This window comes from Fusarium coffeatum (genome assembly GCF_003316985.1).
Source record: "Fusarium coffeatum strain FIESC_28 chromosome Unknown BRIP53273_contig_202, whole genome shotgun sequence".
Taxonomy (NCBI): Eukaryota; Fungi; Ascomycota; class Sordariomycetes; order Hypocreales; family Nectriaceae; genus Fusarium; species Fusarium coffeatum.
The window spans coordinates 33,345-50,283 of NW_022157995.1; the positions used below are offsets into that span (position 1 = coordinate 33,345).

The window sequence follows — 16,939 nt, forward strand, 5'->3', positions numbered from 1 at the left end:
TACTAATGTACCGTACTATGGTGACTTGTGTGCGTGTGTTATTCCAACCAATCTCTGGCTGATCCCCCAATACCGATATGTACTTCTGTCCATAGTAACTTCAACGTCTGATCGCCGGTACGCTCAGGCTCACCCATGCTATGTAATGATCTGAGCGGCTGAGCCCGAGCGAGTCCGAGCCCAAGCCCGAGCCCGAGGGTTTGGTAACTAACTCGGCTCCAGGGATTCAAGCTCCAGACAAGGCAGGGCTTCCCGCTTTGCGCCCACGTCCGTCAGAGGTCATGCTGGAGCGTTTCTCCAGAACGAAGTGATACGCCGCCAAGCCTAAGATGATAGCTTCCACGGGAACTAACATGACGGCAAGCCCAACACTAGCCTTGCTCTGCTTGCAAAGTGTTCCAAAATGGGGCTGCATGGTCATAGTCACATCCTTCCAGCGACAGGTCCAGCTTTGAAGAGAATCGTTTGTGGTCGACGCGTCAACCCCGTAAAAGAAAGACATGGAGATGATGGCAGCAATTAACGCGATAGCTGGGGGTGTCAAGGTGATGATGACTTTAACAGCAGCGTTTCCGCGGACCTTGATGACCGTTAGTTCCGTGATTCAAACAAGTATCCGTACTGTAGAGGCGAAATCAAGAACAAAAGCAAACAAAAAGCAGATAGGCAAATTATGTAGACTGGGGGTTCCTTACGGTCGGAATTTTGCCAGCGATCAGCGAAACGAGACTGGCTACAACAACCAGGGCACCGCCGACTGCCAGAGCTACTGTAGGACGCATATCCAAGTTGGATGGCCATAGTTGTAGGAACCAATCCTCCGGAACGTAGGTAGCATGGTAGACAGCGATAGCATCTGCCGAAACACCAAGGATGGTCAGACCAGCTACAAGACCAAGGACTGTAAGGGCCAGTCGGGCACTGTCCATCAGGCGATAGAGGCGAAAGTTGGGTTCTGTTCGAACTGACTCAACGTCTGTCTCAAAGTTGGAGGCCGAGATCTCGGTCTTGGTGCCGATAGAGACGTTTGTGGTGGTGGGTTCCATTCTGATAGATCAGTTACCTACTGTAGGTAGTCTAGGTAACGAACGGAAAGCAAACTCCAAGACCGGCTGGAGAAAGGAATGAAATACAGTATGTAGAATATAGACAGAAAGTAAAACAAGAGAAGACAAAAGAAGAGAAGAACTGAAAGGTGAAGTGATAGCGATTGACCTAGACTCGAGATCGTGGAGATTTCGCCCAAAGATATAGGAAATATCGATTTCCCCATTCTTGTTCAACAAGATTAGTAAATAAGGTAGTCTTGGTTTTAAGCGACGAACGCCATCACATCAACAGCGAAAAAGACCAATTACAACAATCCGATCAATGTGATTTGATTATTTCAAAGCGCCTATCCTATGCTGCTAAGCGCGCTGTTTGCTTCGCTGCAAGTAGTGTGAGACACTGAAGAAAGACGCTGTGTCTCGATTGGTCGGGGCTCTAAAACCAGGAGCTGAGCGTGTTACTTTCAGCGCTTACAAGACTATTGACCAATCGAAAGATGCCTACGTAATCGTTCTTACCCGAAATGGTTGTTACCTAAAATCTATTTTGGTTCATGCCAAACCCGTTTGGCGTCAGCGGCTATGCACTATTAGGTTGATAATAAAGTACTAAGGTAGGTAGGTAATTGGTACGAGTAGGTAGTCTTTTGTTGGTAAGTACCTAGTCTGTCTGTCTGTCTATTGAGATGGATTGAAAGGAATGCCAAAGAGGTTTGCTTTGCTTTTCACGTCACATGTCTAGTCACATGATCTGTCGGAAAAGCCACAGCACACGCCACAGTCCCACCCTTCCTGAAATCCTCCATTCTCCAGCATGTGGACCCCGAAAATATTCGGGCTAGACTTGGCATCACCCCGAAAGACAAGAGATGAATCAAAAGTTTTGGATGCAACGCCCTTTTCAATTTCAGCTTTGCGGATACCGTTCCAGCCTACGGAGTACCTACGGCCAAACCGCAACGTTTGTTCGGTTTGTGACGCATCCGAGATGAGGCTTGACGGATTGCTTTTGTTCATCTATTAGGTTGAGGGCTTGTGCCTTGAGACTGCATGATGGATGACACTGTCACACTGTACTAAGACTACAGTACCTAGTACTCACCTGCCTATCTTTCTGCATCGTGTCGTACCTGCAGTGTCCATGATGGGATGATGACATGAACTGCCGAGCACATCAATGCGGCCTGACAGTTATCTTGATACGTACAGGGACTCACGGCGCAGCAGATAACAAGGATCAAGCAATGAAACCAGAATCGATTAGATTGCTTGGAACAATCAACATCGTCGAGGCTCCGCGATGGTTATAGTAGAAAACGCGATCAACGGGCTGCGGCCGATGCGTGATGCGATGCGATGCGATTAATGCAGTGTGGTGATTTATCACAATCAATCCACACTTGGCTTAAATCTTTACTTGACGTTGGCATGCGCCAAGCACCAGGAACTTCGAACCCAACCCTGCCAACATCAAGAGCTTCGCTTCTCAAAGGACAAGAGCTTAGCTTCAGTACTGCGGTACCAACCCTTCGTCTCTCTGGCTGTGAGGCGCTGCGGATGATCGACAGTAGCGTTGTCGCCGGTTCCGGTTAGAACAAAAACACCAACAAAATCGCAGAATAGACGAGTCAATCAGAATCGATGGAGCAGGGGATGGGTCTGACAGAGATCCCTAACGTTCAGTAATCGGAAATACAGAACCCATGACATTAAGACATTTACGAGGCCTCGCAAACCTAGATGTCGGATCCTGCGTTGAACTCGACTGAACAGCTGAGACAACATACGGAGACCGGCATTGCATCCTTTCCTAACAAACGGTCAGCCTGACACTAACATCAAATACAACTTGTTTCCCATTGGTGGACTCAAGGATAACTACAGTACATCCAACCAATTTATAGTATAGTACTGTGCAGTGTACAGGGCCCGACCCTGGTCTCTTTATACCTTGAAGAGCGAGACTTGGAGATGCAGATTTGGTGCAGCTGTTTATTACGGATACCATCATCTTGGAAAGGCCCACCTCGTTGGTTTGGAGGCAGCTGAAGTACAGCCAAGCGTTGTTGATTATGGGGGGCATTTGAAGAATGTACCGCATCTTGCGAGCACATACATACAGTATATAATTCCTTCTGCGCTCAACAACGGGGTATGACAACTCATAAGAAAGCCTCAAGCAAACACGCCTAATGCAGTATTTATGTCCTGCAGATTGCAGCTGCTTAGCGTATCCTGCTTCCGGGGACAGACGTGCTTGGGAGACCTGACACTCAGGAGCCTATCAAAGACTTTGGAAGGAAGAAGGTTCTTGGACAAGAACACTACTGTTGGCAAGTGCAGTATCCGTAACGTACAGTACAGCTCCCATGGCCAGCTTGCAGCCAGGCTGGACTCGTGGACCTCGAGTCCGGGCCCATGCACTGGTAGCCACGAACGGCAGTATGCACAACCGTATTAAACTTATTGACGATTAAAAGGGCGGACAGGACGAGAACAGACAAAAAGGCGCTACTCATAGGTAGACACCCGCTGGGGGTGTTAGTATCTCAGCGTTGCTCGAAAGAGAAAACAAGAGATCAAGATGATAGGAATGTCTCTCGCGGATCGGAATAGAATCATATCATATGAAACATGAGAAGTATTCGCATATTTGGGTTTGTGAAGCTTCGGGTCAAGTCAAGTCAAGTCGAGTCACAGTCATGACAGCGACCCCTCCCATGACATGATCCATGTCACTCGAGAAGAAATGACAAGTCTAGCCCCGGGTCCTGGCACTGGGATGATGGAAACGTCCAGATGGAAATGTTCCGGAGGCAATGGAGCATGCTGATTGGACGATATGAATCAAGGCTCATGTCTCCAGGGCTTAATCCCTGGCCCCTGATTCTACCATACGTAGGTTACACGTACAAACGAAGGAAAAGGGATGAACGTTTTTGGAAGATCAGAGGGCCAACGCTCTTGGTACTGTATGTATTGTCCTTGTACAGAGTAGCTTGTTGGAAAAGTCTGTTGAATCCCGCCCTTTCTCCCAATGGTGAATGGCGTCTCAGTGAGACACGGGTACTGTACATGCATTGCGTAAGGTACCTAGGTTAGTAGGTAGACAGACATGGCATTAGTATAGCGGATAACATTGGAGTCGCAGTATTCGACATGTTCTGTGGCGGTCTTGAATGCGGCATAAGCGCAGGCTAGCACAAGACGGTGGAAGCGGCCATTCTTGATCCACCACCACTGGAGCTTTCTATTCTACATACAGGGAGAATAACTTAAAGATCTGAGCCTGATGGAGTAAGGGTTGATTCTCTCAATCTCCAGGCTTAACTACGTATGGTAACTCTTGAGAGTGACACCCCCGTCTCTACATGTAGTGTACGTTATTGTATTGCTCCGGACCCGAGGAGTCGGTTTTGTCCGCAATGTGACTGTCCCTAGAGTTGAGGTGGTATTAGGCTTTATTATTTATGTACGGAGTATGCTGAGCTGAGCTGGGCTGAACTGAGCTCGGAAATATCCATGTATGCAATTACACTATGTACCCGACGGATACCTATGTTTGTTGGGACGTTTCCGGCCTCCTGTCAAACGGGTTCCCGTCTATCCACGTACAGTAGACTTGGAAGTTATTTCTTTTGATTATTTTTTATTCCTGGTCGAGAGTCTACTGTACTGTACGGATACATACCGTATTGTTCGAGGGGGGCCGGGGAACTTACAGGCAACTAACTACCTGAACTAACTGTAGATTGGGGGAGTCTGTGGCTTAGAGGCTGGGCTAGGCTGGGCTGGGTCCGTCCTTTTCCCCCTTGGCCGAGGATCCATTTGCCCAAGGGACCAATGGATATTTTCCCGTAGGATTGTTATTACAATAGGCAAAGTAGAGATCAATTCACTTATAATCAATTGTTTGCTGCTGAGTACTGTATATCGACTTGAGGCTTTGGGTGCAGGCAAGGCCTGAAAGGAAGGGTAAGGGTAAGGGTAAGGGCAAGGGTATGAGTATGGATATGGACATGACATGACATGGTCAAGGACATGGATAGGATACTGTAAGGGTAAGTACTTTGCAAGGATGAAGTTGGAGACTGGCCTGGTTGGACCTGGACCTGGACCTGAACCTAGACGTGAACATGGAGATGGAGATGAAAATGGAAATGGAGATGGGGATGGGGGTGGGAGATTGAGAAACACTCCCTTCCGAGTCCCTCCATCGTCATTCATCCTCTCACTTTTATTGTCACTCTCTTATTGTTTGGTTTGGTTTGGTTTATTCATGTTGGTTATATTAGTATGCGTTCCCTGCCCCTCCAATGTTTACTTTACTCTATTTCATCTTTCTTATACCTACCTGGGTACTCTGTACAACCAAAGACTATTGTTTTCTACTTGCCCAAATCTTTCAAGTTAAACTCACATTTCGACTAACCACGATATTCAATATTCAATATTCAACATTCAATCCCTGGACTGGACCATGTCTTCTCCATCAATGTCCAGTCAGCCAACACCAGCCACTGACACTTTTGTAAGTTAAATAGATCCCCGACAGCACTCGACAAAATCTCACACGATTGACTATTCAGCGAAACTTCTGCAAACTCCCTACAGAACTACGGCTCAAGATCTGGAACTACAATCTTCCACCCACTCGCCTCGTCCCAATTCAATGTGGCTCCTCATGGCCCGGCTGCTCAGATTCCCTCTCATGGACCGGCTGTACTTCGCCAGCGGCCATTCCCGTCAACCTCCACGTCTGCGGCGAGTCGCGCAGCGAAGCTCTCAAGTACTACGGTCTTGCTTTTGGCTTCGCTCGTGGTCCTGGTCAAGTCTTTCTCGACCCTGAGCGCGACATTCTCTACTTTGGCCCTCGCCATGGCTACATGGCAGCAGACTCTCAATTTCAAACAATCATGTCCATGTGCGATCCTGAAGAACTCGCCCTTGTCCGACGCCTCGCCATAAATGATGCTCTATTCTGGGTTGATGAATCTTACCGCTCCATGACTGCAGCCAGTCTTAGCGTCGAACTGCTTCGGCGCATTCAGTCCCGCATGCCTGGTCTCCAAGAGATCATCTTTGTTCCTCGCCCCGAAGAGTCGCGGGACTCGGAAGGTTACGTTGAGCCCACTATGGTCTATGTGCGCATGGCCCGCCAGATCCAGACTGCCCTTGCCACTCTGTGTGAGCAAACTCCCGGCTGGACACCCCCGTGCTGGAGCATTCTACCACTTAGTGCTTTTAAGAGCGTTGGCGCTGCTTGAGACCTGATACCTTTCTACAGCGACTGAGCAATCTGCGACCTGCGACCTGCACGTCGTCTTGGCCGCCTACAACCTACGATCCACTCTCTGAAACAAAAAGAGCGCCGAGACGTTATACGATTTAGAGCCGCTTTCAGAGGCGAAAGCAAAAACGCCGAGCCCGAGCAACGGTATATACCCTCCGAGCGCCGCTTTCGCCCGTTACATTGCTCGAGGTGGGCGACATCCCCACGGGAAGCCATTTTGGGCTGTTGAACAGTCATTTGCATCTGCCGAGTAGGTAGAAACTGCATCCGCTTGGAGGCCGAGGTTGCGGTTGCAATTGCTCGTATACCCATAATTGTTTTATCATTTCTGCAAGTTCAGGGAGGCCATTCTTCAGCGGGGACAACAGCACCGCAAAGCAGCACAGCACCATCTTTTCTGCGTCCTGCAAGACAGTCGTATGGTTCTTCTTTCCTCGTCTTTCATCCCAACCCGGAAATTCAGTTTATGGTGTTGTACAAGCTTGGTATCACAAATAGGAGCTGGCGTTGTATGCGAATAATTTAGGGCATCGTCATAGCCAATGTGATACGACGAAAGCCATTTCATGAGACTATCTAAATGTATCATACTCATACAAACCTATACCAACGAGATATGAGCCTACCAACGCCGATCCAACAATGCATACAGAACGTCCATTGAAGTCCCCCCTCATCGTGCTTTAATTCATTCATTTGTCCGAAACAGACGCCATGCCTCTGACCCAGCCACAAGTGCAGTACTTGGCTCGCACACAGATCCGGTGGCGGCGGCGGGTCGTTTTGGTACTGTATCGTGTTGCGGAGTAACCGCACGGCATCACATAGTGTTACTTCGACTCGGCCGGATCCCCTCTCCTAGGACTTACCTGCCCGGCTACTTCCCTTTGTTCCCGCCAATCCCCATGCCAATGCCCTTCCGGCGGCCCCTGATCACTGCCTCGAGTGCCTTTCCCATAGCTGAGAGGTCGCCGAGCATGGTGATATGGCCGCGTTCAGTACATACCCGCCCACCGCGGACAATAGAATAACCCTCCGGAAGCATGGCCTCTTTCGCTAATACAACGCCATCCCCTGGTCGAAACAAAAGGTCATCGTAAGCGTCGGAGCAGCAGATTCCCTCACGGCTAGTGACTTGAGCCGCGTACACCGTAGGAATACTCTTGCCATAAAGGACCGCATGAGGGGGGTAGGCGTTTGCTTCCTGGTGTTCGGGCAAATGGACGAGTTCGGAACGAAATTTGCGAGTTGCTGTAAGAGTTCGGCTGAGATAATCCAAGTAACGCTTTCGCTCCAAGTCTGAAGGCTTCTGTTCCTCCACCTTGGCACCACTCCCATTGAGTTGCGGTGCGATAGGGTTGTGTTCTTGAGCAACTGCCGTTGGCGAAGGGGGCCCCTTCTCGCTCTTGCTCTCGGCGCGAGCTCGCAGAGAGTTTGGAAGGAAGGAAGAGAAAGACGAGGACTGCGGACGATTGTGAGGCGGCAAAGCAGGCTGCATACACGGACTCAGATGCCACCTGATCCATTCCTGGGGATCATAAAAGTCGATAGGATACTCTTCTCCTGTGTTCTTATCTACAAAACAGAACCCGTCCTCTGGAAGAAAAACGAAGGACGTTCGCATAGTAAAGTTGACGCTCGCAGTGAGCAGCTTCTCGTTCAAGAGGACTACATCTCCATGGCGCATTGGGTTCAAGATGTTGACGCAACGTTGTGGCGTTCCGCAGTACAAAACCCCTGAGAAGAGATCGGGTCTCTGATTGACAGCATGGCGTGTGATAATACCACCCAAACTGTGAGAGATGACAAGAGCTCCACGAGAGCCAGCTGGTGTGTCCCGTTGGTTAGAAGGCAGCCCCTGGAGGTACTCCTGCAGTTTGCGAGACAGCAAATGGGGGCTCAACCTCCAATCGTAACCGTAGTCCCATATTCGCAGCTTGCCTGACTTAGCGTTGTCGCATGAACGGAGCCTTTTGATAAACTTCCGCGAAACATCCACGGGACCTATATGTTTTAACATGCCATCGGGCTTGATTGTTTCTTCCATGCGCTCTTCATCTTCGTCCTCCAACCCGACTTCCAGATTGACCTTGCGCATGTTGAGGCCGAGTTTCACGGGAGCCCAAACCTGATGGAAAGGTGGCTCGGCGGATCGCAAGACAGAGCCACGGTAACCCCCCATGATCACCAAGTCACCGGTAAGAGATTCAAGGACCCGGTCAAGAACAGCCGAACCGTCTTTCGAGTCAATATCAAGCTCCTTGGAAAATTGGTTCTGACTTGGTGGCGTGTCAGGAATATGAGCTGCGCCGAGCGAGTTCGTTGATTTTCGTGCCTGGTTGTAAAGTTTGGGGAGACTAGGCATTTTGAAATTCGGCACGTCGGGAAGACTGTCTTTTAAAGCCATGAATCGAATGTTGACCATCTCACGGACATCCTGGAAGCGTTCGTCATCTCCAAGAGAAGATGTGCGGGACAGACTGTGATATAGACGACTATCGTCAGAAGTGACTCGCCTCAGAACCTTTGGTCGTACAGGGGGCGAGGGCACGTTTGATTCCCGAAGGGCAGGAGCAGGTTCTTGGATATGTCGTGATAACGGCTGAGAGACACCAAGGGCATTGGGTGGAATGCGAGGTGAATGTTGGCGAGTTGCTGGGGATGAGTAACTTGAGGGATCCGGATTGCTCGTACTTGATCTATCCTGAGAGCTTGAGAAGAACGAGTTTGACATTGAAGGTAACAGATGTGTAGGTGGGGTGAGAGAAGGCAGGGCTTTTTGAAGCCTCCTCAACGCCTCCTGTCCTGCAGACTTGGATCGACTCCTAGCTGGTGCTAAGGCGTTTCCCAGGATACTTCCAGATGGTCTACTTGTATGACCTTTGGTGGCCGGTGGTTTCGGCCGAGCTTGCCACGGAGAAGGCAAAGCATGTTTAGGCGGCTCATGCAATGTGTGCACGGGAGACCTGGCTGGGGGAGTGAACTGCGGTACCTGAGGCGATGTCTCGGGTGAAGATGGAAGGTCAGGACTGGTATCACCAGTTCTGTCAGTGGGAACATCGAACAAACCAGCCCGGCTTTTGTCCAATGCCAGCGCCTTCTCAATGGCAGGCGTGTTTTGTGAAGTGAGATGTCTAGCAGCTTCACTTAGAGCAGGTTGCAGAATCGCCTCGGCTTCGTCTTGATTGCAAATGATGGAGTCGTCATCCTCATGTAGATCTGGGCTGGGTGAACGGCGTGAAGGTTCAGCTGATGCATGTGTCGCCATGACTTATTGAAATGAGCTTGAAGAACAAGCGAAGACAGAAGAAGAGTCAAAACACCAATCTAGTAACCGGATTGAAGTTAAGCAAACGGCTGACGGTTAGCAGAAAAGGACCGGGTTGTTATGTTGAACCGGTAAGTTAGACAAGTCATATAGATAGACAAAGGCGATGCACTAGCAAAAGATGCTGTTTAAGGATGATGAAGCGAAGGATTGTCAGACATATCCGTGAAGTGGTTCTTGCCGACTCAAGCGAGCAATGAATAAATCAATCAACCACGGAGATGGGGGACAGAGACGGAGGCGGTGGAGCTAAGTCAAAGAGGATTCAATCCCTCGACAGAAAGGCTGGCTGGGCTGGGCTGTGTGCGCTGATCCGGGAGGCCCGGGTGTGAATGGATCCACGATCGATAGATACTTGGTGTTTAGGTTGGTCGTCCGCTTCTCTTCGTTCTCGTATAGGAAATTCAGGATAGGCTCTGAACAGTAACGTTTCTCGTGATTTATTCGAAGAGGTCTGGTGAAAGATTGTGATTCAGCTCAATTTTTACAAATACAGTAGATACTTATCCAGTGCCTTGGTGTCATGGGTTCGGTACATTGCAAGATCCTTGTTGATTTGATGAGGTCATGGTCTAAGGGGAAAAAGGAAAACGGAAATTTAGAGCCAATTACGGGCCATTGAGAAGGTGTCTGGGGAATTGATCAACGGGCTATGTACTGTAGGCCAAAGAAAAAAGGGAAATACTAGGTACAGTAGGTAGTCTACTCATTGATTGTGATGTTGTCAAATGACGGTAAATTTTGGTTTTGGTGTTTGATAACATCCGCCCATGAATTATGGGTTGGATGTTACGGTACAGAGCCTCAACTGGCAAGAACGGCTTACTGGGATTCACGGATGACTTGTTCTGGAAGGAGCCAAGAACGGTAGCTTCCTAAGGTATTGCGACCTAAACCTGAATCACCACTACCGAGGTACCTGGATAGTACCTACCTAGCCTTACCTTACTTAGTAGGTAGTGTCAACGGATAGCAAGCAGGCACATAATACCTACGCACCAAGGAGGCAGGCACAAGTCAATCGATGGACAGCGGCATGTGATAATGGGCCCCAGCTCCTTCCTTCAGCAATCTAGAATAGATCTACCCAGGTCGGTAGGCAGGTACCTACCTAGGTAGTAGGCAGGTATCTAGTCCCGAGTTAGCATGAACTTGAGGAGAACAAAACTCCAACATCAAAATCACAGAGTTACGATATCCTCTATCAACAGCTTGTTTACAACATCACCAGGAACTGCCCAACAAATAGATTCGGAGTTTGAGCCTCCATGACATCCAGCTTGTCTGGCATAGGTAGGTACATTTCAGTGCAGTACAGTACAGGTATGCCTAAGATCTTCATCAGCTACTCATCATCCCTCTTGAATCATCAATTATATGCATCTCATCCTCATCATCTTCCTCTTCGGCCCCGGAAAGACGGCGAGTGCCACGTTTCCCCTCCACGTTCCAGCCACAGGCCACCCCTACAGTATAGTATGTACCTGCTGCCCTCCAACACAACTCAGCACGCTCATCTTCAAACCCTATGCTCCTAACGTCATCAATTGACTCTCCTCAACGTTGTTCCCCACCAGGCCCCGATCAACGGCCGGCGCCGATGCTTCGGATTTGATACGATGTTATGACTTCAAACTGACTAGGTGATACTTTACCCCATAGCCTAGTTCATTTTGTTGATCATCATTCTGATGCAAATTGTCTATTGTCGCTGAACGAAATCTCAATTGATCCTCATCATGACAACTCTCGAGGCTCGGCCTCCCTACTCGCAAGACGAGATTAAGCAGTTATACCCACATCAACTGCGCCTTCAACACGTCCAAATCCTTCTCCGACATGGCGAGCGCACTCCTATCAACGCTCGCTTCGCTTCAGCAGGTCTCGCAACCCATTGGCCGTACTGCTCTGCAGCTCGTCGGCTGACCAGTGTGATCCTCGACCCTTCTGTTATCAAGTCGGGACATGACCCTGCTACCAACCTGGGTCTTACTGCTCTCGAGTGGAAGCAACGATATGAGACAATTGGCCCCGATGATTCCCCTATTATAGTCACAGGTCAGAATGGTGAGCTCGATGATATTTGCGAAATGGGCATGTTGACGAATCGTGGACGGGAAACTACGTACAATCTGGGTCAGCGCCTACGACATCTATACATTAACCAGCTTCGGTTCCTTCCAGAAAATCTCACAACCGACACTGATACAGCTGCTATATACCTTCGGGCGACGCCTATTCCTCGTGCTCTCGAATCTCTGCAGCAAGCTTTCTACGGCCTTTATCCTCCGTCCACTCGTGGCTCTGACACTGGCCACCATCCTCCCACCATCCTCACTCGCATGGCCGCCGATGAAACCCTCTTCCCCAACGATGGCAACTGCCGCCGGTTCGCTACTCTTTCTCGCGCCTTTGCTAAACGGTGTGCTGAACGATGGAACGATTCCGACGAGATGGCATATTTGAATAAACGCCTCGGCCGCTGGATGCCTGAAGAAAACCCGCGTGTTGCTGTAGACTCTCGACCTCGTCTAAGTGGAATCATGGATACTATCAATTCCACGAAAGCTCATGGTCCAGACACCCGGCTTCCCAAGGAGTTTTATGACCCAGACGTGAAGCGAATCATCGAGAAGATTGGCGTGGAGGAGTGGTTTGCTGGATACAAGGAAAGCCAAGAGTATCGAATGCTAGGTATTGGTGCTTTACTCGGCGATATTGTTTCTCGCATGGTCGGCAGTGCTGAGCATACTACGGCAGATGGCGAGTATGAGCTGGCTACCAATAAGCAAGGCTCTATCACCATACATCCCTCTGTAAAATTCGCAATGAGCGGGTGTCACGATACTACGCTTGCCGCCACGCTTGCTAGTCTCGGGGCTTTCAACGAAGAAGACTGGCCGCCATTCACCAGTCACGTCGCAATTGAACTCTTTCGACATGCCAATATGAGTGCTGTTAAACCTGTCGGTACATGTTCCTTGGTAGGCTTGGGTGACCAACCAAAACCTTCGGCGGGATCACCGCCACCGGGAATTGGTCGCAAGAAGAGCTCCGACTTGACCGAGGAGGAAAAAGATAGACTAAAGGGCTACTACGTCCGCCTTCGTTACAATGATCGTCCAGTCACCGTTCCTGGCTGCAAGCCTCAAGGCAGACATCTAGATGGAAACGAGTCCTTCTGTACTCTGGTAAGCACTCCGTGCCCCCCTTGCTTCTTGCCTTCGCTAATAAACACTTTCTTTTACCAGGAAGCATTCAAGGAAATCGTGGACAAGTTTACTCCCACCAATTGGAAAAACCAGTGTCGTTCCAATATGACGGAGTCTGCATTTCCTTCCAGGCCCGAACCTCCAGGTTACTAAACGTGCAGGAGAGCTACGCCCTCATCGCAGGTCTTATCCGCTGGCCCTAATGCCACGCCAGCAGCACTCAGATATGAAGATCCTGTGAGCCTTAAACTCCTGCCAGTCTAAAAAGTTTAGAGACTCTTTTCTTGGACGCGTGCATACGACGCAAAACGAATTACATAGAAACCACTACAGTTCGTTGGTGCAGTGTACTACATTAATTAAAACGTGTTAAGTGATCATATGATCTGCGTTCAAGGCTATAAAGCCTGACCTGACCTAAGACTCCGTAGTAGACACAAACGCAGGTGATATATCCTCATTCATCCCATGCAGAATCTTCTCTTTGCAAACAGCGTCTCGTCCCAGCCATAAGCGCCCCTATCTTCTATAGAAGGACGTATTAACCACAAAGCTTGTTCCTCCTCAGCGCTCCCACCTCCTTCGATTGAGCAATACATCATGAAGCAAGACTGACTTTCCAAAGCAAATAAAGATACACCGAAAAGGTAAATTATCAATAAAAAGAAAACAAAGAATGAAGGTGTGTAAAGCCCAGACATAAAGGACAGTACGCCCATAAGCAGCGTCAATTACAACGTTTAAGCAAGTTTTTTTTTCGTCCAATCTCGCATGTGATGAAAGCATGAAGATGCAAAAGCGTCATTAGTTAGCAACCTCCTCCTCAACCCATCCGTTCAAACCTCCTTGGATGGCGAGACCAAATCCAGATCCCATACCGCCATAGCTGGCTTGATAGTGGTGACCTCGTCGCTCGTTCTCAGCGGGCATGCCGTTAGAGTTACCGCCGTTCTCGAATCCTGGAGCAAGCACAGGAAGACTGACAGCCCGGCTGTGCTGACCACGACCGGGAGCTAGCAGACCGCCAATGGTAGTGGAGCCAGGTGCTGCGCTGTTCGCCGGGTATCCATTCGAAATACTTGCCGACTGACCATGGCCGGAAACGGGACCTTGCTGAGAGATGCCAAGTTGAGAGATGCCGAGATCGAGATCGCTAGGCGACGGCTGGGCTGTGCCGAACAAAGCATTTTGCTGAGCAGCAATCTGTTGCTGTTGATGGTGCTGCTGTTGCTGAGCCTGATGGGACACCTGATTCAGGTACATCGTCAGAGGGTTACTGTTGGCATTGAAGAGAGCAGCGGATTGCTGAGGGGTATTGCCGTTGGTAGGAGAACCGCTATTTTGGGATCCATTAGGTGGAGGAGAAGATACACCATCTCCACGAGGAGACTGAGCCTGTTGCATCTGACGAGGTGGGTTACCGCAGCGGTCCTTGCCAAAGTTAACCTTGAACTTCCTGTAATCTTCCCGACCGCGGATAGCCTCAATCGCCTTGATAGCATTGGCAATGTTGGTGAAGTTGACGAAAGCACAGCTCTTTTCACGTAGGGTATTGACGAGCTCAATCTCGCCATACTCGGAGAAGTCTTGTCGCAGGCGCTCCTCGGTCCAGGTTTCGTCGAGGTTACCGATGTAGACGTTTCGAGAAGCACCGCCGCTCACAGCCAGGGCAATGGCAGGAGGAAGGGCTCCGGAGTGCTTGCCCCAGCCAATCTTGAGGCGTCGGTTATGGATCATAAGACCCTGAATGTTGCTGAGCGCATAGAAAGAAGCAGCTGCGGTAGGGTCTATGAAGGTAACAAAGCAAATATGCTTGTCGGGGATGTAACGGATGTGGTGAAGAAGTCCGCCGCGAACAACATTGCAAATTTCCTCGATTGTCGTCTCGGGATGGATGTTACCAAGGTAGATGGTTCGGTTACCGAGGTTGTTGATGCCGCCAGCGGTTGTGGCAACTGCAGCGGCAGCAACAGATTGTTGAGCCAGAGCGTTCGAGATCAAATCACGATCGGCACCTGTCAACATATGGGCATACCCAGGAGCAATGCCCAAGTACTGAGCAGCATTCTGTTGCTGCGTCTTGGAGACATAGGCACATCGATCCTTGCCGTAGTACACGCGACGAGGGGCCTGCCACTTGGGCTCTTGCGGGAGCTGAGAGACAGCCTTGATGGCGTTGGCAATCGATAAGTAGTGTACGAACGCAATGCTCTTCTCGCGGACGATCTTGATTGTGTCAATGGCACCAAACTTACCAAGGTCCTCTCTTAGTTCCTCCTCGGACACCTCCTCAGGCAAGTTGCCAAGATAGACGTTTCGCGAAGCCCCTGACTGCTGAACAGCCAAAGCGACAGAAGTAGGAACCTGGGAAGGTTTGCCCCAGCCGATCTTGATATCCTGACCCTTGATGCAGAGCTTTTTCAAGATGGCATCAGAGTGGAAGTGAGTGGCAGAGCTAGCATCAAGGAATGAGATGAAAGCACAGTTCTTGTCGGGCAGAAGACGAACTGACTCGATCTGACCACTTCGAACATGGCCAAGAATCTCCTCGGCGACAGTGTCCGGGGGAATGTTACCCAGATAGACCGTTCGGCTAGTTCCTGTAACGACGCCAGAGCCCATTGAGACAGGCGAGGTAGGAGGCAGAGGTGCCTGCATACCGAAGCCACCAGTAGGGGACTGGGGAGGGTAGAATTGAGGGGCACCATATGTAGAAGGAGAGACTATTCCTCCATATGACTGAGGCGAGATAGTCTGCTGCACAGGGCTCGAAATACCATTTTGCTGCTGATGGTTTCCCTGCTGCTGCTGAAAGCCAGGAAGGCTCTGGAACTGAGGACTAGCAAATGCAGCTGGAGTTCCGGGCTGGAAAGGGCTACCGAGAAGCAGCTGAGAAGGCAACAGAGGAGTAAACTGCATGTCAAATGCAGTACCTGGCGTTGCCATATCTGCTCCATTGTTGGAAGCCTGCTGGGCCATAGGCTGGGGCTGCGTATTGATTGAGGGGATGTTGCCTCTTCGAGGGTGTCGATCAGCGAAACCCGAGATGTTTGAGTTGAAGGCGCCGTGTGAAAAGCCGGTATCGCTGTTGGAAGGTTTGGAAGCATGGCCGAAGCGATTGGCAGGGCCATTAGGGGCACCCTGGCCAACAGGCCCATTGAGGTCTTGCATGCTGAGCAGATGAGGGGGGACGAGAGAGTCCCGCCCGGTGTGCGACAGTACAGCCGTTTTGAAGAATTGGATGTGCCCGAGTAAGGCACGGAGAGAGCAGCGAAGTTGGGAGGACGGTCCGGCTGAGTAACTTCAGACGATCCGAGCCTTGAGTTTACCGACTGCACAGCAGAGTTGTCTTTCAAGAGACAATCGTTCAAATCCCAACAGAGAAAAGGGGCCCGGATAACAAGACTGAAGCAGATATGTATGCTGAATGAAGCCAATAGAATCGAGAATTATGAAGCGTATCAAGATATCCAGAAGGAAGTCAGACGAAAGAGCCTGATGGAATAGAAAAAGGTCGTTCCAGGAAGCAACCGTTCAGTATATATGGACTCGAATTTGAACGGCTTCGGTCGAATCGAAACCGGAAGTTTTGGCGAGGCTGAAGATGCAAAATAACGGTTGTCGATTGCACGAGCGAATGTATCGTAAAGTCGGACGAGAAATGTAAAGCACGACAGTGCGTAGCTTGGCTTGGATTGGCCTAGCTTAGGATGATATCCAGGGAAGACGGGCGAGCAGATCAAAATATTAATAAAGCAATACGGCCGAAACGAGTGTCGACGAAGCCAAAGTTATTGTCTCAAGAGAAGGAATAGAGACGACACTGCATCTGCCAAGGAGCAACGAGAGCCTTGAACAGGGTGAGTGAGGATTGAGGAGAGAAGAAGAAGAAGAAGAGACAAAAGTCGGCGTCGGTGAGAGGACGGCACAAATGTGGAGGGAACGAGGAATCAAAAGAGGGAGAGGAGAGAGGGAGAATGAGGGATGAATTTCGAAGTCGTCCAGGTCAGGTTGACCTTTGAAAGATCAGGGACCAAGAAACACAGGGGGTGTGTGA

At 49.9% G+C, this 16,939-nt stretch overlaps 5 protein-coding genes across 5 annotated transcripts; 2 read left to right on the forward strand and 3 right to left on the reverse strand.

Annotated features, from left to right (window-relative positions):
* Positions 1–226: 226 nt before the first annotated feature.
* On the reverse strand, positions 227–1,046 carry FIESC28_08542 (uncharacterized protein; the record flags this gene model as incomplete). The annotated part of the gene is made up of 2 exons (XM_031162680.1): positions 227–580; positions 696–1,046. 2 exons carry the CDS (start codon positions 1,044–1,046, stop codon positions 227–229), a joined length of 705 nt encoding a protein of 234 aa, XP_031013235.1.
* Positions 1,047–5,529: 4,483 nt separating this feature from the next.
* On the forward strand, positions 5,530–6,316 carry FIESC28_08543 (uncharacterized protein; the record flags this gene model as incomplete). The annotated part of the gene is made up of 2 exons (XM_031162681.1): positions 5,530–5,580; positions 5,639–6,316. The coding sequence occupies 2 exons, from the start codon at positions 5,530–5,532 to the stop codon at positions 6,314–6,316; spliced, it is 729 nt and encodes a 242-aa protein (XP_031013236.1).
* A 903-nt stretch (positions 6,317–7,219) lies between these two features.
* On the reverse strand, positions 7,220–9,610 carry FIESC28_08544 (uncharacterized protein; the record flags this gene model as incomplete). Its single annotated transcript, XM_031162682.1, has 1 exon — positions 7,220–9,610. One exon carries the CDS (start codon positions 9,608–9,610, stop codon positions 7,220–7,222), a length of 2,391 nt encoding a protein of 796 aa, XP_031013237.1.
* A 1,799-nt stretch (positions 9,611–11,409) lies between these two features.
* FIESC28_08545 (uncharacterized protein) lies at positions 11,410–13,035 on the forward strand (the record flags this gene model as incomplete). The annotated part of the gene is made up of 2 exons (XM_031162683.1): positions 11,410–12,861; positions 12,922–13,035. 2 exons carry the CDS (start codon positions 11,410–11,412, stop codon positions 13,033–13,035), a joined length of 1,566 nt encoding a protein of 521 aa, XP_031013238.1.
* A 651-nt stretch (positions 13,036–13,686) lies between these two features.
* FIESC28_08546 (uncharacterized protein) lies at positions 13,687–16,053 on the reverse strand (the record flags this gene model as incomplete). The annotated part of the gene is made up of 1 exon (XM_031162684.1): positions 13,687–16,053. The coding sequence occupies one exon, from the start codon at positions 16,051–16,053 to the stop codon at positions 13,687–13,689; it is 2,367 nt and encodes a 788-aa protein (XP_031013239.1).
* Between the last annotated feature and the right edge of the window lie 886 nt (positions 16,054–16,939).